A 21,340-nucleotide genomic window follows, 5' to 3' on the forward strand; every position below is an offset into this window, starting at 1 on the left:
TGCCAGGAACACAAAGATAGGAAGGTTAGTTTCTAAATGCCCAGAGCTGAACTTTGAGTTCAACTCAGAGTCCTGAGATCTTGGAGCCTGGGGAACAAAGTATATTTCCTTTACAACCAAAAACTAAAAAAGTAACGAGGGACAAGGATCCTTACTTAGTTTACTAAGCAGCCAGGCTCCTGTCCCTGCTCCAGCAGCTGCTGTCCCAGCTGAGACCAGCGGAGCGGGGCCTTTGCAGTCCTAATCAACACAAGCTCTAAGCCAGCTTTGCTTATCTCTTATTTGCTGACACAGAGGAAAGGTTGATTATTCTGGTAATTTTTAGCAATAATGAGTTTTGCTAATCAATGCAAAGGACATGTTTTCCATGTTCTGTAAATCCCAGAAATCTCAGACAGGTTCTTAAGCACTTTTTTTTTGAGTGAGTCCCTGGCAGTAGCATTTATATAAGAGTGTGCAGCCTGAAAGCAGCTTTCATCTGAGGCCCAAGGAGATGGGGCCTCTAATATGAGCAAAAGGCTGGATGCTTCTGAGCACGGAGGGAGGTAGAGCCCCAAGTGGTCTTAGATATGGAGTTATGGGAATGGCCAAGGATGGATGTTTGAACCCAGTTTCAAACGTCAGGTTTCTTGGTGTTTGCAAATCAAACAAGTACCCAACTGTCTAACCTCGGTGCTTGCTGGGGGATACAAATGGGCTAAAAGCAAAGTGTCAAGTTTAAGGCCCATGCCTACACATCTAACTACATGTAAGGTCTTCGACAGCCCATGCTGGCACCATCTGCACAGCCAGGAGCTTGCAACTCTATGCAGAGCCTGGTGGAGTCATAGGGAATCTTCTCTGTGCTGAATTGAAAACTTTAAAAGTGGGTAAACGTCAGACCAGAAATTAGACACCTCTTATGGTACATTCTAGACTCTGTGTCTTACCTGTCTTTCTCTAAGAGTCATAGAAAAAGAGTGTAGGAGATAGGGATGGGAATCAGGCAGTGAAGGGTACCACCAACTTGATAGAAAGTGTCTCTTAGGTCAGCTGGCACACCCTGTGCATATGGAATGGACGGTTATGAACAGATGTTCCTAGATGTTTGTGGGTGGGTGTGCACTGGGGGCTGAAGCAGAGATCCTGAGAAGGTTAAGAGCTCTACTGATGAGCAAGACAAAAGAGGATGTACTTGGTGGCCCAGGCTTTTTGCAGAGTTTTCTAGACTTAGCAGATAGTGGTTCTATATGGATGAAAGAGGAATTTCCAAGCACAGTTTCTTTGATGAAAGAACCCTCAGGGATTTTGGGAAAGTATTTTTTGGTGAGGGGCCTGGGCTTACTCATAAGTGCCCATTATGGTTTGGGAGCAGGGAGGCAAAGTGGGAACAGAGGAGAAACCTTTAACCTGTATCATAGGTTCCTGCGCACGTTTCACATGGTCCAGGATCTGCCCCTGTGTTTTGGAAATGAGTGTCTCAGCCACTGGACATCCCAGCACCAGCAGGGCACTTACTTGGGTGGCTTCTCCACGGTGCGGTAGGTGCTGAAGGCCTGCAGCTGCTGCTGGACGCCCGCCAGCGAATTGGCAAACTTGCGGCTGTTCAGGACAGTGATGGTCTGCTCGATCCACGTGAGCAGGTCGGAGGCCAGCCCACTGTACTTCTCAATCATCTTTTCCGTCTCAATGGCATGGTCGATCACCTAGTCAACACCACACCGGTTATTTTCCACAAGTGGGACACCAGGCTGATGGCCACCCAAGGGGAGCATGAATAGGGTGCTTTGAATGGGGGTCCCCTTCCTCTCACACTCTGTCATAGTCAGTGCTGAGACACTGAGTCAGTGTAGCAAAGGAGTAGATTAAAACAATGTTTCCCAGCGCCAAATTGGTAGCAGAGCAATAGGGCATTTGCCTTGCACGATGCTAACTGGGACAGACCAGGTTCGGTTCTTGGCATCCCCTATGGTCACTTGAGCCTGCCAGGAGCAATTTCTGAGTGTAGAGTCAGGAGTAACCCCTGAGCGCCACTGGATGTGGCCTCAAACCAAGACCAAACAAACAAACAAACAAATAAAAACAACACCAATGTTTCTCAGAGTGGTGCTGGAGGGATTCTGAGGTTGGGAGTAGCCTTGGGTGCAATTGAACAGTATTTTTTGTTGACTCGAGAAAGGTGGATTTCCAGGGGGACCTTGAGTGAGTTTTTATTTTTGAAAAGGGGAGGCAGACCGAATAAATTGGGAAGCTCTGCTACAAAAGAGGAAGTGTGCTGCATCAGCTCCCCAGAGAGGCTGAAGACTTGCTTATTTTCAAATGTCTATTAGCAGCTGAGGGCTTCCGGGCACTCTCTCAGCTAAGTACCAGGCTCACAGAGATAAGAGAGAAGTGGCCACCTGGCCTGGATGAGCAAAGGACCCAGAGGGAGAGAGGAACTTGGCACAGGGGCTATTCAGAGTAAGAGAGCCTCAAACCTTCAGAAAACAGACTGAATGAAGCCCATTTTGTTCTTCTGAGCCAGTCGTAAGACATCAGTTCACAGGCAGAAGACAGCTGAGAGCTGCAGGCCTGGTCTCACATCCATTGGCATGGCCTTCAGCTCGGGAACCATGAGTTTGGAATGGTTGACTCAGAGAAAGCTGGTGGGGGGATCGCTATTGGGGTCTCCTCAGGAGTTTTGCACACTGAGCTCCCACATTCAATACTGTGTGCAAGGCCTGAAAGTTGTCTTCTGACCTCAGTCATGAAGCTCTTAGAATGGAGTGTTCAGTCCGGCCCGACAGGCAGGAAAACAGGGTAAGGGGGGACAATGGTGGGAAGGAAATGGCTCCTCAGTACCTTGCCAACGCGCTTGCCCTCCACCGCCAACACCTTCATCTTGGAGAAGTAATGATAGAATGCCACCACGTAGGTGATAATGGATTTCTCGTCAGGGTTTTCTGTGAAGACATCTGCAAGGAGGAAGGGGATGCCCTCAGGACAGCTGGAAACCATAATGGTAGGGCTCAGGTGTCTGTGTGTGTGTGTGTGTGTGTGTGTGTGTGTGTGTGTGTGTGTGTGTGTGTGTGTAGGGGGGTGTCCTTCCTCTAGCAAACAAATTCAATACGGGCATCTAGAAAAGCAACAGGATGAGAATGGGAAAGTAACAGGTCCTGGAATTTAGTTAGAGGATAAAATTCCTATTAGAACCACAGAAAAAGAAAGATATATGAGAAAGGAAGCAGAGAGAGAAAAGAGAGAGAGAAGAGCAGAAACAGGAGAGAAAGAGGGAGACAGAGGTTAATGGTCCTCTCTCAGACAAGCCAGGGCAAGTGCTGGCAACTAAGACAGAGCTGAGGCCAGCTCTTGCTCTGGCCTCTATACTCCTCTTGGGGGGGGGGTCCTGTCAGGATGTCATCTCCCCTCACTGAGGCAGTCGGTGTGGCTGCTGGCTCACCTTCGGGGTCCAGCAGTGGGATGATGCCCAGCTGGCGCTCAGCCACATCAAATGCATGTTCCAGGTTGTGCCGGGCATTGGAGTCCTTCAGTTTATCAAAGTCGATCAGGTCGGGCCTGGGGAAAAAGGCAAAAGGATCCAGGGAGAGTGTCTATAGCATCCCCCCTCAACAGGGCAGATCCCAGGAGAGAGGAGTAAGAGGTGGGCAGCCATGAGCAGCAGGTGAAAAGGGGGTGGCAAACGTGGAGGGAGGCAGGGATGCTGAGGGGGCAGGAGAAGCAGCCACCAAGCCAGAACAGCAGCTGCAGAATAGCAGCAGTGCCCCAGCCTGTGGGTCGTACCCCAACTTTCTCTACTCTTACCGGTGCTTGTGAATCAGGGCGTTAAAGGCCAGGCCATCCTTCCAGCTCGACGTAAAGTTGGTGACGTTGACGTGGGGATACCTGCACCCAAGAACATTAAGAAATGAATTCTTTGGGGGGTTCTGAACAATATTCCAGCAAGGGAATTCATCTGTGCCTTCCCAAGCTGCCTGAATACGGGGACCTACTCAGTCACAGACAAATGCTCCGCCATAAGGAGGAGCCCAAGAGACACACACTCAACAGCCTTTGTGGTTGGATCCTGGGCCCCTGGGAAAAACTCTGGTGTTCCCGATCTCCCAACATCAGAACAGAAGACTCTGCTTAGTGATGCCAAAGCATCTAGAGCTCTGCACAGTGGTATTGTACCCCTTGGGGGACAGCAGCACTGACGGCAGTGAGTGGGCATTAAAGGGGTTCGGGTCGTACCCTGCAGTCTTCATCTGACACCATAACAGCAACGCATCCTTGGCCGAGCGTGTCTCGCGGCCTTCCTGAGTCTGGACAACAATGTCCTGGATCTGGGGTGTAGGAACAAGAAAGCAAAAGATGAGCCTCACAATTGACCTGGGGCTGTCCTGCTCTCCTGGCTTCACCCTCTTTTCCGTGGGGGCCTCCGAGGCACGGCCTGGTGGAAGCACCGCATCCTCTGAGGCCTTGTGCCCTGGGGTCTACCTTCTGCCTCTGCCTGCTGCAATGGCACAGGGACAGTGGCTTGGGGTCAGAGGAAATGAAGGCATATGACAGCAGGCAGGCCCCAATGCCTGCCCAGGAGGAAAATCAAGCAAATCCAGTCAGTAAAACAATGTGAAATTTGGAAGTCCTGCATCTTGACTCGTCACTCCTATCATGCCTCCCTTCTCCTCAATTCTGCAGATATGACTAATATAATCGTCTCTGCAGCTCAGGAGGAAGGGGCAGGCAGGGTCACTGAATGATGTCCTCGGTCCTTGTTAGCACCATCTCTTCCGTGCCTGTCTCTCTTCCTGCTTGTTCTATTCTGTCTCCAAACAGAAGGGTAAGCCCCCATCCCTGCCTCATGGAGTCCCAGGTTCCTTATGAAAAAGCTGCATTTTGAATTCAGGATGAGGAGAGAAAAGTTTCTGAATAAAAACCATATGTTTTATTTTTATGGTTTTTATTTTTAATTTTATGCTTAGAATTTTATGTTCTGTATTCTTTTGGGGGGATTTGTTTTATAGTTTTTTAATCTATCTATTAAAAATTAAAAAACTAGGAGCCGAGTTTGCCTTGCATGAGGATGACCTGGAACAGACCTGGGTTTATCCAGGGCATCCCATATAGTCCCTCAAGCCTGCCAGGAGGGACTTCTGAGTGCAGAGCCAGGAGTGGCCTCCTCCCCCAAAAGAAAACAAAAAATTAAAAATCTAAAGTGTGATTGGGGGTGGGACAAAATCGTGGAGTTAGGACCAGAGAGCTAGTACAAAGTGAAAAGTTATATATGTGGCAGACCAGGGTTTGATCTCCAGCACCCCATATTATCCCTCAAGTAACAGAAGCTATTGACCGCCTAACACAGAGCCAACAGTAAGCCCTGAGTGCAGCCCAATCTCCACTTCCTCTCTCCCCCAAAGATGGTGCAGCCAGAGCTCTGCTCATCTATTACTTCCTGTTTCCCATCCAAAGCACACAACCCCAGGAGAACAACTCATCCTCAACTTCAGCACTGAGGGGATGGCACAGGGAACTGTTACTCCTTTCTACAGGCACTGCCTTAGCGCCAGGCTGCACACTCCCACATTTTTTTCCATCTCTGATGAGCCCTTCTTTGTGTCTGGTAGACCCCTCCTCCTCTCCTTTCCCCCCTTCCCACTGCATCCCCCGGCCCACCTGGAAGCGCAGGATGATGGTCCAGATGAGGCCGAGGACCAGGCGGTGGTTGCCATCCACGATGTCGTGGGAGCCCATGTTCTCCAGGTGCACGCGCTGCTCCTTGAGGAACTGCAGGGCCTTGTCCACGTTCTCCAGGCAGTGGATGCGCATCTTCCCCTTCGTGGGCTTTGGCTGGCGACAGAAAAGCCTTGTGAGCATGGGAGAGCTTTGGCAGTCAGTCCCCCAAAGGTGGGTGTAGCATGGGCCAGCTCCTGGTTACCAGCACCTACCTACACCAGCTCACCCCCTAATACCTTTCTTTGCTTTTTTGGTTTTTGGGTCACACCCGGCTGCGCTCAGGGAATACTCTTGGTTCTACGCTCAGAAATCACTCCTGGTAGGCTCAGGGAACCATATGGGATGCCGGGATTTGAACCACCTTCCTTCTGCTTGGAAGGCAAACACCTTACCTTCATGCTATCTCTCTGGTCCCCCCAATACTTTTCAGTTCTACTTTTTGGGTCAAGTTTTGAGGTTTTCCTTCTCTCTAGCACCCATAATTCTGCTGTGCACACCACTGTGTGTATGTTGGTTTGTACAAAGCCTGCCGAGTGATCCACGCCTTTGCAAAGCAATGCAGGGCTGAGGAGACAGCTCAGTAACCAGGGGTCCATTCAAACCCTTGGCACTGTGTTCATGGCTCTCAGCACCACATCACTGGGTTTAGTCTAGGAGTCCCCCAATCCCCTCACCAAAGATGGCCCTGGTGACTCTGAGTATGTCAGGGCCAGAACAGTACCATATGCCTCTGGAGCATATATTCAGACTCTAGCATTGAAGCTTCTGGCCTAGTTGACAGTCTTCCTAAGAAGGGTCTTTGGGCCCCCTGTAAGTTGACTGGGAACAACCACCCCAAATACAACTACAAAAAATTAACTTTAAAAATACAAATACAACAGTTAACTGAGCATTTATTATGCTAGGTACAGTGTTAAGAACTATTTATTGATGTTTGGAGCTTGAGAAAGGAACCATTCAGCCCCTGAAGCCCAGATGTACCAACTTCATAAGGATTGTAGCTTAAAGGTAAAGCAATCCCCCTACACTGTGATGAGTAAATACTTCCTGCTGTAGGGCAGATTCTAGGGTGCATGGTAAGGGGTTCAACTCCAGCCTGGGGTCAAGCAAGCAAAAGAAGGACTGGAGATATAATACAGTGGGCAGAGCACTTGTCTTGCATGTGCTGACCGTAGTTTGATCTCTGGGACCACATATGGTGCCCTGAGCTTTGTTAGGAATAATTCCTGAGTGTGGAGCCCAGAATAAGACCTAAGTATCAATGGGTGTTTCCCATCACTTCCTACCAAAACAAAACCAAATAAAAATGGAGAGAGAGAGAACAAGAGTTACATTTTCTTTAAGATCCCATATTTTAGAATACTTTCTAGGGATTAGGTATAATTTCCTTCATGTACACAGGAAGAGGGTTCTGTGAGAGGCCCAGATCACAAGGATGGAAACAAGTGATGAGCCTTAATATACTTCTCCTTGGAGGTGACATTATAGCTGATGTGACACTAAGTGGTTCCTCTAGGTGATGGCATCCACACTACCTGTGCAGGGAGGTGAGATGTGGGAGCATGCTGGTGCCCAGGCCCCCAGCCAAGAGAGTCCAAGCCTCTGCCTGGGTCTTGGGAATATCATGAAGGAGCAGAAGTGGCCTGAGGTATTCTGGGAAGAGGTCAGAGGTCAGAGGTCAGAGAACCCAAGGACCCCATGACTGTCTCATACTCCAAAGAACCAAAACTTCCCCAAAGACGAGGGCAAAGCCCCAGAGGGCTGTGGGCAGAGTGAGCCTCCCAGGCCGTGTCTTCTTTCCCAGAAAAGCGCCTCACCAGCATTTCTCCAGAGAGCACCTCCAGAAGTTTGATGAGCATCCGGCCATCCCGCAAGTCCTTGTAGAGGTCGCTGATCCGGCAGGACACTCGGGCCAGGTGGGAGTTCACCCATTTTGTGAAGGTCTTCTTCTGCACCACTTCCCGCTCATCTGGGGAGGGGAGGGGAAAGCTGGGAGTGAGGAGGTAGGGGTTGCCACCATTGGGATGAAAAATGACATGGGGCTGAAGGGGTTTTACCTTAGTTCCAGGGTCACCCTCCATGCCTGGCAGGGGAGGGTTTGTATCTATCCCTTCCCAGGGGCACTTGTGATCAGGATGGACCCTTTTAGCAATATAAGTCTATGGTCAGTGATGATGTGGGGATTCTGCCACAGTTTTAACAAACCCCTCAGCTGACTATCTACCGTCCTGGCAAGTACGGGCTGCCCCTCTGTGTCAATGTGCAGTGCCAAAATCACCCACCCACTCATGCAACAAATACCCTCTACCCAGAATAGCCTCTCCTTCCATGCGCCCCTTCACCTAATTCCTGTCTGTCTCTTAGGGGTCAGCAAAACCAGTGCTTCTCTTTCATATTTTCTTAGGGTGGTGACAAAGCTGGCTGGGCTCAGGGTCTGGCCTTACTCCTGGTTCTGTCACACTCAGTGGTACTTGGGGGACCATCATTGGTGGCAAGGATTGAACCTCGGTTGGCTGCATGCTAAGCAAGTGCTTTACTGCTGTATTATTGCTCTGTCCCCCTGCTTTCCTTGACATTATACCAAGTTTAGTCTCCACGTGTGCCTTGAGTCTGCAGGGACTAAGGTGATGGCTCAAAGAGCCAGGGCACATGCTTTCCATGCTGGAAACCTGGACTTGATCCCTGCCCCACTTGATCCCCCAAATCACCACCTAGCATGGTCCTTAACCACAGAGTCAAGAGTATTCCCTGATACTCATGGATGAGGCCCTAAAATCAACCAAAAGAGGGTCTACGGGTTCCTAAATCCAGCCAGGCTAGCTTGCCGTCCTTGAGACCTATTGTTTCCCACACAATGTATTCTCCAGAGCATACTGAAAGCTGACCATTCCCACACCTATTTTGTTGTCAACTATTGTTACAGGTCTATCCATCAGATTACAACAAATGACCTTTTCTTTAAAAGTCTGGGTAGTTGGGCCCGGAGAGACAGCACAGCGGTGTTTGCCTTGCAAGCAGCCGATCCAGGACTAAAGGTGGTTGGTTCGAATCCTGGTGTCCCATATGGTCCCCCATGCCTGCCAGGAGCTATATCTGAGCAGACAGCCAGGAGTAACCCCTGAGCACCGCTGGGTGTGGCCCAAAAACCAAAAAAAAATAACCCCCCCCCCCAAAAAAAGTCTGGGTAGGGAGAGGAGAATGAGAGAGGGAACTGAGTATATGATCCATGTGGAATTAGGGATTGAGATAAAGAAGTGGGGAGATGGTAGTCGTTGCATTTTTTTTTAGCTCATTCCTGAAGGGCAGACAGGGACTATCATTCTTAGTCTTGGGAAGCTGACATGACACCCCTACTCTCAATCACCACCATCCTTAATCTGGCTTTTGATTTGTACTGGTTCCGGTGGAAAACCTCTTAGCACCTCACTACCCCTACAAATAAGTGCAGGGAACCTGTGCAGGGGTATGTATCGGGGGGAAGCTTGCATGAGAAGTGGAAGAGAGGACAAGAGGCTATGAGGTGCAGAAAAGGAGACAAAGATGTGCAGAAAAGATAAAAACAGGAAGAGCAGAAGATTGCACCCTCGGGTGTAGGAGACAGTCTGTGGTGACTGGCTCCTAAACACGAGGGCTAAACCCCCCAGCAGGAGCTGAGTTGGCTCTGTGCCAGCCTCTTTGAGCACTGAGGCTCCCCTGGGAGGAGTCACAGGAGCTGTAAACTCAGAGCAGCCTGCAGGGAGAGAGAATGCTGGTGGGAAGCAGAGCCCTAACTGGCAGGGGAAGCTTCTTCAGTGATTAAATATCTGATTTAACAGCAACAAACAGAGGAGCCGGGCCAGCAGGGCCTCTGGGTGCAGTCCTGGCAGCTCCCAGGACTCACAGCATCTGGTTTCTTCCTGCTGTAGGGCTATTTTAGTTTGAGCATCTCAGGCCTTTGTGCATATTGTCATTCCTTCGGCAAATGTGCCCCAGACAGTCACCGGGTGCCAGGCTCTGGGCAGAGGTAGGGAATTCAGGGACAGGAAAGAAAACTGCTCCTGGAGCCCGAGGCAGATCACTCTCCTAATATGACAACGCACAGAAGCCACAGACAAAGAATTCTAAGGCGGCCATCAAAATAAGACTCTCAGGAAGGGAGAAAATAGAACTCCTGGTGATAAATATAAACGTCAAGGATCCCTCACTCATTCTGGGCCTCCAGGCAGAGTTTCGAATGGAAAATTCCCCCCTTACCATTTCATCCTCAGCAAATCAAACCACTTTCCCAATGTCAAGGACTGACTCAGGAGACTGCAGTTTTGGGTATCATACTGGGTGCCAGACTGGAAGCAATGAGGTCCCATTTATTATCTGTCAGCTTCTGGGTCCACGGAGCAGACACAGTCCCGCAGCCCTTTCTTTCCCTAGAAGCCAAGTTTGCCCTTGAAGTGGCCTCTTTTTTTCCCCATCAGTTGTGGAACTATGAGCAAGGGGCTGACAAATGTCAGCCCCATTAGAGGTGTCGCAAAAAGCTAAAGTCGTTTCTTTCTGTCTCCTTACCAAGAAGCCAAAAATGTCATTGCATCCATGGTGCTGAGTCCCTTTATTTATGCTTGGCCCAAGGGAATGTCGAATTTCATTCCACACTGCTGGGTTGGGATCTGCAATGGTATGACCTGACCTTTTATAAATTACCCTTATCCCAGTTTTATGTGTTTCTGGACTCTGGGCTGCGTTTCTAACCCAGAGGCTGGTAATAGGGGGGCAACTGCCCAGAATCTCCAGCACCCTAAACCCTGTTGAGGTGGAGAAAGATGCTGAGAAGCTAATGATGGTCAGACGGAGAGGAAGGCCCAGGGGTGGGGATTAACTTCCATTAGCTGGTTTGCTCGGCTGCAACACAGTACCATGATCAGCACATTTACTCCTGGCGGGCCAGCTAGAGCTGACGGCACCCCAGGAGCCTGCAGGCAAAGGAGAGGAGGGTGGCCAACAGCCAGCAGAGTTGGGCACTGGGTGAAACTGCCAGGCTGGGGGCAGCATGCATGGACCTGTAGCCCACCCTGGCTACCTGCGGGGACCCACTGTAAAAGGAAGCATCAGCTGGGGCCACCCCAAAACTTGCAAGAGTGCCACTATAGCTAGATTCTAAGCCAATAAAGTTGCAGAAAAGTCTCGGGCTTCTTTTCATACTCATTCTGGGGCCTCTCCATTTCTGTTCGCCTCTTTCTCTTTCTTCCCTTCCCAGGTTGTGGAGCTCTCATTCCTCCCTATATCTTAGGGCTCTTCTAGAAAACTCACCCCTTTCTCTTTTATGCCCCACCTCAAAAGGCTTGGTTTGAGGTCCAGAAAACTTACACTGCCAAAACTCCTGATTGCTTACCCACTTACAAGTGTGTTCAGAGGTGGGCAATGCTCAGAAGCAGACTGGCACATAGGAAGTTCACTGTCATGTACCTCATGAAGTGGAAACAAGACACATGTCCATAGTTAATGACAAAACCCAGCTAATTGCATAACCACACACATTATACAGAGCAGAAGATCATGCTGTTGACTTAATTTGTTTTTTGTTTGTTTGTTTGTTTGTTTTATTTTTTGTTTTTGAGATGAGGCACATCTGGTACTGCTTAGAAACTATTGGCTTGGTGCTCAAGGGCCCATATGGTGTTAAGGATTAAACCCATCTCCACATGTAAAACAAAAGAGCAGATCATGCTACAAGTACAAGAACTGCTTCAAGGTAACAGTGCATAAATTAAGATAAATGGCACATGTGTTAATGGTCAGGGCACCCAGGAGGACAAGTTAGAGCAGTGAGGGAGGCCTCCAGGGGAAGAGTAGGAAAGGAGGAAAGGAAGAGTGAATGTTTGCCTTCAGGGAGGCCTGAAAGTACAGGGCCTGTGCAGGCTGCTGAGAAGCTACAGGTGAGAAGACAATGTGTGGGAGGGAGGTTTAGCAAGGAGCAAGGACAGCCGGGAACAAAGCTCCAAGTTTATTCCCAGAGGCAACAGGAACCACTGAAGGTGTGGCAGGAACATTTGCCAAGAAAGAGATTTGTCAGGTTCCCAATTAGAATGAAAAGCCAAAACATTTCAGCTTCAAGTTAAAGAGGAATGTGCAAAATATATAAAGAAAAGCTTTAAAAAGTCACACAAAAGAGGTGAGCTGGAAGGCATGCCCAGTCCTGAAACAAGAAAACTCAGTGTCCTAAAGTCATCAGTTTACCCTAAATTCAACTATGCATTCAACACCCTTTAAATAGCTTTCTGAGGCCAGGAGAGAAAACACAGCTGTAGGGCATTTGCTTTGCATTCGGCCAACCCAGGAGGAACCTGGTTCGATTCCCAGCATCCCATATGATCCCCCAGCCTGCCAGGGCATTTTCTGAGTGCAGAGCCAGGAGTAACCCCTGAACATCACTGGAAGTGGCCCAACAACCAACAAATCAATAAATAAAATAAAAGTTAAAAAAATTAAAATTAGGGGCCGGGTGGTGGCGCTAGAGGTAAGGTGCCTGCCTTGCCTGTGCTAGCCTAGGATGGACTGCGGTTCGATCCCCCAGTGTCCCATATGATCCCCCAAGCCAGGAGCAACTTCTGAGCGCATAGCCAGGAGTAACCCCTGAGCGTCACTGGGTGTGGCCCAAAAACCAAAAAAAAAAAAAAAAAAAAAAATTAAAATAAAAAAGTGTTGGGAGAAAAGTCATCCATTATGTTCTCATCCTGACCTCTAAAGGGCAAAATAATCAATATTAGGTAAATTATGAAGAGATAAATTGTGAGTGGTGAAATTTTATAAGCTACTACTTAACAGTTTGAAATGAATGTATCCTATTACAGATTCTGTGTGTTCATATTTATACAGGGCCTATCAGAGACCATGGGCTCTACTGCAGTAGATCCTGCTTAAATGGAGACCATAGCTAGTCAGTTGAGGGTCAGTTTTGCCCTAGATTGACTCACTGGGGCTGGCTTCTAGCTGGGCCTAGGAGTCCACTGAAGGAGAATCCTATATGGTCTTGTGAAGACAGCCTTGTTTTTTCTGACCCAAGCTAGCTGGGTCCTAGGGGCATTTGAAGCCCTAAGAACTTAGACTTGGGCCTCACTTCCTACATGGGGTCTACTAATGATCTTGTGCTTTTAAAAGGATAGTGTTCAGTGGTTGTATTGATGAGGCAAATAAAATCAAATGTCCAAAATAAAATAAAATCTTTATCCAATATGCATCTTAAATTTTGGGTGGAGGCTAGACCACCCTGTTTCTAACCATGGGTCTTTCCAACTTTCTTTGATGTGTCTCCCATTTATTTTATTTATTTTTTATTTTTATTTTTTGATTTTTGGGTCACACCCAGCAGCACTCAGGGGTTACTCCTGGTTCTGTGCTCAGAAATTGCTCCTGCCAGGCTCGGGGGACCATATGGGATGCCAGGATTCAAACCACTATCCTGCATGCAAGGCAAATGCCTTACCTCCATCTATCTCTTCAGCCACATGTCTCCCATTTATGGGACTTGAGATCTCCTTGAAATATAGTCCCTGATTAAGAAACATTGAGCTAGATAATTAGAAAATTAACTGGATCAATAGCTACAAATTTTCCCAAAAAGAAGAGTGATGAGAAAGATGAATAGCTATGTATTTTTTCTCTTTGCGTGTAAAGGAGGCCAGGGAAGAACATGACACCCCTTAATATACAAAGAATATTTTATACTACTGAGGCATATGCTAAGTAAGCCCTTAGAAGGTGCTTTTCTACCAAATAATAAACATAGTCTGAAGTTATGATAAAACAGGATAGTGCTATCTTATGTAGACACATCAATAGAATAAAAATAGAACCAAGAACACAAGAGTATAACATCTGATAATAATGGTATTTCAACTATGAAAGGGAAAGATGATTAATTGAGTAAAGGGTGTAGACATTCTAGAGAGCCATCCAAGAACACTTAAGTTCAATTCATAACTCATACTCCCGGATACATTTTATTTGGGTCAAACATTTCAGTGTAAACATTAAAACCATGGGGGTCAAAGAGAGAACACAGCATTAGAACGTTTGCCTTGCACATGGCCAACACAGGATGGACGGTGGTTCAAATCAACCAGGAGTGATTTCTGAACACAGAGTCAGGAGTAATCCCTGAGCGCCACCAGATGTGATCCAAATACCAAAACAAATAAATAAATAAATAAATAAAATTATGGGACCAAGTGGTGGCCCAGCCCTAAGGCTTTTTGCCTTGGACACGGCTGACCTAGGACTGACCACGGTTCGATCCCCTGGTGTCCCATATGGCCCCCCAAGGCAGGAGCAATTTCTGAGTGCATAGCCAGTAGTAACCCCTGAGCATCACCGGGTATGGCTTCCCTCACCCCCTCAAAAAATTAAAACCATGAAAATATCAAAATCAGGGGGCCAGATAGATAGTACAATGACTACAGCACTTGCCTTGCATGTGGCCCACCATTTTCTTTTAAGTGTGATAGAAAATAAAAAATCCTGAAAAAAAATGATTCAGGCTCAAGCACATTTTCTAAAAAGTTAAAAAGGAAAAGGAAATTACCAAGATTTCACTTATCAAACAGGCAAAGATGAAAAGTCTGATAAAAGATTATGTTGGCAAGAAAGGGAAGAAAAAGCATTCGTATGTTGCTGGAGAGAATACAGAAGCAGGTTGGCAAGACACCCACCAGATTACAAATGCACATTCCACTTCTAGGAATTCACCCTACAGATAACTTGCAAATCTATGCACAAGATTATACATTGCATATTTTAAAATAGCAAGTGAGTAGAAATAACAGGGGGTGGCTCCACAGCTACAAATACTGCCTTGCAACCATGAGAACATGAGTTTGATGTCCAATACTGCCCATGGTTTGGACAGCTCTGCCAGTGGGAACCTCAGTACCACAACAGAGGATTAGATCCTGGTTCATAGCCAGGTATGGGCAAGCACCATAATTACAGTAACCCAGCCCTCAGCAAGCAGCACAGCTAAAAAGATGTGTGCACTGGCAGATCAAAGTGTAGCCAAAGGCGAATGCAGTTAGTAATGCCTCCCTCACTGTACAGCCAGACACACAAGAGTACCACAAATTGAATGAGTGCGCCCCCTGTTGAGCATATGTGAGCATGAGCTCCGTGAAAAAGTATGTGATTCCCAGGCCTGCGTGTGGAGCATCACAACCAGAGGTGTGGCTTTTATGAGCACCCAAGCCAAACACCCAAATCTCCCCCTGTCCCCATCATATCAACAAAACAGCCACAAAAGGAAGAGAAGGGACGGAGGGGGAGATCTGCCAGCAAGCATAGAGAATAGCAATGGAAATATTCGACAACAGGGACTATTTCATAATAAGATCATAGCAAGAAAGGATCTTACAAACCCATTTTAAGAAACATTTAGGTTACAAAAACATATACACATATGATACCCATTTGGGGGACCTAAATTCATGGCAAACAATTAAAGTTGGCAGTTATTATAGCTGAATGGAAAGACAGTGAGCTTTTATTTACTTATTTATTTGCTTACCTATGCTCTATAAAAATTTCTGCAATGAACATGCATTATTTTATAATAAAATGATAAAATTTTATACTGTATTATCATATGCTAGTATTATATGTTAATATATTCATAAATCATTCATAAGTCACCAATGATTAATTATTATTAATTTATATTTATTTATAAATTATTATAAATTATTTGTAAATTTTTTAAAACTTTTTTCTCTTTATTTAGACATCTTGATTACAAATGTGATTGTGATTAGGTTTCAGTCATGGAAAGAACACCCCCCTTCATCAGTGCAACATTCCCACCACCAATGTCCCAAATCTCCCTTCATTCCACCCCACCCCCACCTGTACTCCAGACAGGCTTTCCAGTTCCCTCATTCATTCACATGATTATGGTAGTTCTCTGTGTAGTTATTTCTATAATTGCACTCACCACTCTTTGTGGTGAGCTTCATGAAGTGAGCTGGTGTTCCAGCCCTCCTCTCATTGTCTCTGAGGATTGTTTCAAAAATGACTTTTATTTTTCTTAAAACCCATATATGAGTGAGACTATTCTGCATCTCTCTCTCTCTCTGACTTATTTTACTCAGCATGATAGATCCATGTACATCCATGTATAGGAAAATTTCATGACTTCATCTCTCCTGACGGCTGCATAATATTCCATTGTGTATATGTACCACAGTTACTTTAGTCATTTGTCTGTTGAAGGGCATCTTGGTTGTTTCTAGAGCCTGGCTATTGTGAATAGTGCTGCAATAAATATAGGTGTGAGGAAGGGGTTTTGTGTTGTATGCTTGTGTTCTTAGGGTATATCCCTAGGAGTAGAATAGCTGGGTCGAATGGGAGCTCAATTTCCAGATTTTGGAGGAATCTCCATATCGCTTTCCATAGAGGTTGGACTAGACGGCATTCCCACCAGCAGTGGATAAGAGTTCCTTTCTCTCCACATCCCGGCCAGCACTGATTGTTCTCATTCTTTGTGATGTATGCCAATCTCTGTGGTGTGAAATGGTATCTCATCGTTGTTTTGATTTGCATCTCCCTGATGATTAGTAATGAGGAGCATTTTTTTCATGTGCCTTTTGGCCATTTGTATTTCTTTTTTATCAAAGTGTCTATTCATTTCTTCTCCCCATTTTTTGATGGGATTAGATGTTTTTTTCTTGTAAAGTTCTGTCAGTGCCCTGTATATTTTGGATATTAGCCCCTTATCTGATGGGTGTTGGGTGAATAGTTTCTCCCACACGGTGGGTGGCTCTTGTTTCCTGGGCACTATTTCTTTTGAGGTGCAGAAGCTTCTCAGCTTAATGTATTCCCATCTGTTGATCTCTGCTTCCACTTGTTTGGAAAGTGCAGTTTCCTCCTTAAAGATGCCTTTACTCTCAATGTCATGGAGTGTTCTATATACCTTATGGTATCAGGTCTGATATCAAGGTCTTTAATCCATTTAGATTTTACCTTCATACATGATGTTAACTGAGGGTCTATGTTCGCTTTTTTGCAAGTGGCTAAACAGTTCTGCCAGCACCACTTGTTGAAGAGGTTTTGCCTGCTCCACTTAGGATTTCTTGCTCCTTTGTCAAAAATTAGGTGATTGTATGTCTGGGGAACATTGTCTGAGAACTCAAGCCTATTCCACTGATCTGAGGGTCTGTCTTTATTTCAATACCATGCTGTTTTGATAACTATTGCTTTGTAGTACAGTTTAAAGTTGGGGAAAGTAATGCCTCCCATTTTCTTTTTCCCTAGGAGTGCTTTAGCTATTAGAGGGTGTTTATTGTTCTAGATGAATTTCATAAGTGTTTGATCCACTTCTTTGAATAATGTCATGGGTATTTTTAAGGGGATCACATTAAATCTGTATAAAGCTTTGGGGAGTATTGCCATTTTAATGATATTAATCCTGCCAATCCATGAGCAGGGTATGTGTTTCCATTTCCGTGTGTCCTCTAAATATAAATATTTAGACATTGGGGAGATGGGATAGAGGACAGAAGTGTTTGTTTTGCATGCAGCAGTTCCAAGTTCAGTCACCAGCACTACATGATCATCCACACCTCTAAGATTGATCCCAAATTCTGAACCGGAGTACACCTCAAGGTATCACCAGAAGTGGCACAACAACACCTCAAAAGAGAAGTAAAAGAAATGAAAAACTGGATGGCATAAAGAAAATAGAATACCAAACTCATAAACCCAGAGGAGCAAATAACTGATGAAAGTCGGAAAGATAATCTCCATAAAGAGTCTGCATTCATATTAGACCACATCCACAGGTTCTGAAGGAAATTCTCAGCCAGAAAGACAAGTGGGAGAAAAGGTATCAGAGTCCAGGCCTATCCTGGGCCTGAAATCAATCCTTTTATGTCATACCTTTTGCAAGTTTACAACTTATGGTTTCTTTCTTCCTCATGACAGGAAGCCAAGAGTTCAGGGATCCTGAATGAGTGTTCCTTGAATACTTGTAGACTTGTGACAAGCTTCAATGAAACAGAGGCCAATCTAGTATGAAGGTTAGCAAGGGGCAGACACCAGGGAGCAATCCTAAGTGAGGTAGAGGGCATGAATCCTATTTTCTGCTTAATATTTAGGGGAGAAACTTTTCTTTAGACCAATCAACTTTTATCTCACTGGTACTGGGAACACCTAGAACATATTTCCCCTGCCCTGAAGGATTTAGAATCTAGTTAGGGTTGATTCTGCTAACTTTAGAATGCTTACTCTATATTTGCAAATGCAAAAATAAAGTAGATAAGATTTTTAAAGTGAGCAGCACTGAATACTAAGATGCAGGATAACTGGGTACATTGATACAAAGGAAGAAAATAAGGAACAAGAGAGTACAGAAGGTTCCTTAACTTAAGGACAGATGTTCTCTAAATTGCTTTGCATGCTTCAATCCTGGTTAGAATTCCTAGAACTGCTTATGGTTCCTTAGGAAGAACTCTCTCCCCAATGGATATATAGCAAATATAGCCAAGACAATGATTATCTGCATTTTGCTGATATGAACAAACGGACATTGTACATGCTAAGTTATAAACAGCCTAAGATGATAATATTTTAATATAGTTACATATATGCATAATCTCATCATAGGCATTAATATATATGCTATTAGCAATATCTCTAATTTTCCTTTATGACTTTTCCAATAATTTGTATGCCATGTATTTATATATTTTGGGAGGGGAGAGCCACACCCAGTGGTGCTCATGGGTAACGCATGGCTTTGCACTCAGTGATCTTGGGGGAGTGACCATATGAGATGCTGAGGATTGAACCTGGGTCAACTCTGTACAAGGCAAGCGACTTGCCCACTAGACTATCTCTCCAGCCCCACTAAGTATAAATTTTATATAATAAAATATTAAAGATATAGAAAGAATCATCCTGTTGATTTGAAAAATAAAAAAAAGGTTTTCAGATTTTAGAGAGATAGAGTTAGCATAGACCAGTTTCAATCAAAAGACCTCTATTTCCTTTCCTTCCTTCCTTCCTTCCTTCCTTTCTTCCTTCCTTCCTTCCTTCCTTCCTTTCTTCCTTCCTTCCTTCCTTCCTTCCTTCCTACCTTCCTTCCTTCCTTCCTTCCTTCCTACCTTCCTTCCTTCCTTCCTTCCTTCCTTCCTTCCTTCCTTCCTTCCTTTCTCCTTTCTTCCTTCCTTCCTTCTTCTCTTTCATTCTTCTTTCTTCACCTTTATTAGTAATCAGATACATGCAAATGATATACCTCTTTTTATTAATTCAACTGGTAAAAATTAGAATACTATATTTTAGTAAGACTGACACAATTAGATTTTGAGGGGGGATTTTGAGCCACACCCGGCAGTGCTCAGGGATTACTCCTGGCTCTATGCTCAGAAATCACTCCTGGCAGACTCAGGGCAGGGAATCGAACCCCTGTTCGTCCCAAGTAGGCCAGGTGCAAGGCAGATGTCCTACTGCTATGCTATCTCTAGGCCCCTCAATTAGATCTTTTATAATTTGCTTGTGGAAGTGTAAATTGCTTCTAGTATTTTGAAAAACAGTTTGGCTATATCACAAAGTTGCATTTTTTAGACTCAATTCTCTGCTCTGGTTGGTGTATAGAAATATAAATGACCTTTTCCAGAAAAACTCAAAAAGATTTATATGGTTTGTTTTCTATAAAGAAGGCTAGTAGTTTTTTGTATACTTGCTTGCTTGCTTTATTTGGTTTTGATTTTGGGTTTTTTGTTTGTTTGTTTTTGTTTTTGGACCACACCTGGTGATGCTCAGGGATTACTCCTGGCTATTCGCTCAGAAATCACTCCTGGCTTGGGGACCATATGGGACTCGGGGAGATTGAATCATGGTTCATCCTAGGTTAGTGCATACTAACTGATTTTACCACCGCTCCAGCCCCGGTTTTGGTTTTGGTTTTAGTTTTGGCACCACACCTAGTTGTGATGGGGCTTACTCCTGGCTCTGAGCTTATGGATTACTTCTGTTGGGCCCAGGGGATCATATTTGGTGCCAGAGATTGAACCTGGGTTGGCTAAATACACAGAAAGTACTTTACTCTGGCCCTAACAAGACTACTTTTGACCTGAGGTTTGAAAGATTTTAGAGTGGCAGGGAAGAAAGGGTTTGTTCAAAGGCCCTCTAGTGAAAACTGGCAAAGGTAAATTTGTGTATGCACAAGTGTACATGAGGATGAATATATGAGAGTTTTGGGGTGAGTATGAGAAACTCTTTTTTTTTTTGAGTATGAGAAACTCTTAACTGCCCATAACAAAGAAGCTGAAGGACAGTCTAGAAAATTAGAAGTTGATTTTCCAGGTAAAGAGCTTAGAGATACACCCTCTACTAACCTATTTGTTGAGCACAATTACCCCGACTGAAGGTGCAGAAAGGGGATGGAGTGATCAGAGGCAAGGCTGAGCCTCAGAGCTTTTTGCTCTGAGGCAGCTGCAGGATCTTTGTGTCCAGCTGTGTGAACTATAAAAATGAGATGATGGGCACAATCTGGACAATAGCATCCAACCATGAAGGTGCTGAAGCTGCTAGTATTCAGAGGCTGTATTATTTGCCAAGATGAGGTCAAACCTTTTGGGAGGTATTTGGTGAATATTGGTCACATGCAGAGGTGCTCTGGGCTTACTCCTGACTGTGCTCAGGGATTTCTCCTGGTGATACTTGGGGCACAATGCGCCATGCTGGGCAATGAACTGAGGTGGCCCACATGCCAGGCAAGAGCTCTCTGGTCTATTGAGCTCTATTTTTTTCTGTTTTCATTGTTGTTGGTGGTGGTTTTGAGCCCATACCCAGTTCTCAGAGATAATAAGCTCAAGCGTCACTCTTGGTGGGGTCAACAATAGAACCTGGGTTGGCTGCATACAAGGCAAAAGCCCTACCCACTGCACTATTGCTCTGGCCCCATGTTGTCAGTAATATAAGGAACCCTGTTCATGATCTGTTGTGCTGTATATAATGTCTCTATAGAAATAGACATGCATGGTTATTCAGCTACTTCCTTCTCACTAGACTATATTCCTGACTGATCTAGTTTCCAGGATGTGCAGGCTGAAGGGTTTGGGGGCAGAATGCTCCCAGAAACTCAGCTGCTGCCAGCCTCCCTGTCACACCCTCCAGTGACATGATAAAAGGGAAAAAGAGCAATTGCTAGAGATGTTGGGAAAACAACACCCAGGGCTCCTCTTCCATCCAGCAGCATGCTGGAGAGTTGTGTGGGGGTAGGAGGAGTGGGGACTGCTCACTATCACAGTGGAGGCCCAGAGTCACAGAATGCCCTTGGGGATGGAGCTGACAACCCACAGGAAGGAACCAAGATAGAGGAGACCATTAACAGGGCTCACTCACTCCCACCATACCGCACCAGGAAAGAACAGAGTCTTATTATTAATCCCAGTGAATGAATATTTGATAAAGCATCTTCATGATGATGGATAGAGGAGAGCAGCCTCGACTCTAACAGCATTTTCGAAGAGGAAGAGAGTTTTCATGGAGAGGGCAGAGGGACAGTAGTGGTATCTGGATAAGGAATTGGCTGGGCTGCCTGGCACAGGTGGCTTGTGGTTTGTCTGTCCAGGGGCCTGTCCTAGGGGAGGGAGGGACACTCATGATGGCTGAACTCCAAGAGGAAGCTGCT

At 45.7% G+C, this 21,340-nt stretch overlaps 1 protein-coding gene across 1 annotated transcript in view; it reads right to left on the minus strand.

Annotated features, from left to right (window-relative positions):
* SPTB (spectrin beta, erythrocytic) overlaps positions 1–21,340 on the minus strand; it is a 96,101-nt gene that overhangs the window by 67,404 nt on the left and 7,357 nt on the right. Inside the window, exons 2-8 of the mRNA XM_049770532.1 lie at positions 7,509–7,660; positions 5,632–5,805; positions 4,210–4,301; positions 3,781–3,861; positions 3,419–3,534; positions 2,821–2,933; positions 1,498–1,685 (exon numbers count right to left, since the gene is read on the minus strand). Of these exons, the coding sequence (XP_049626489.1) occupies positions 1,498–1,685; positions 2,821–2,933; positions 3,419–3,534; positions 3,781–3,861; positions 4,210–4,301; positions 5,632–5,805; positions 7,509–7,660 (916 nt within the window). The remainder of the gene's footprint in view (positions 1–1,497; positions 1,686–2,820; positions 2,934–3,418; positions 3,535–3,780; positions 3,862–4,209; positions 4,302–5,631; positions 5,806–7,508; positions 7,661–21,340) is intronic.

Source organism: Suncus etruscus, chromosome 3 (assembly GCF_024139225.1).
Source record: "Suncus etruscus isolate mSunEtr1 chromosome 3, mSunEtr1.pri.cur, whole genome shotgun sequence".
NCBI classification, from domain to species: Eukaryota; Metazoa; Chordata; class Mammalia; order Eulipotyphla; family Soricidae; genus Suncus; species Suncus etruscus.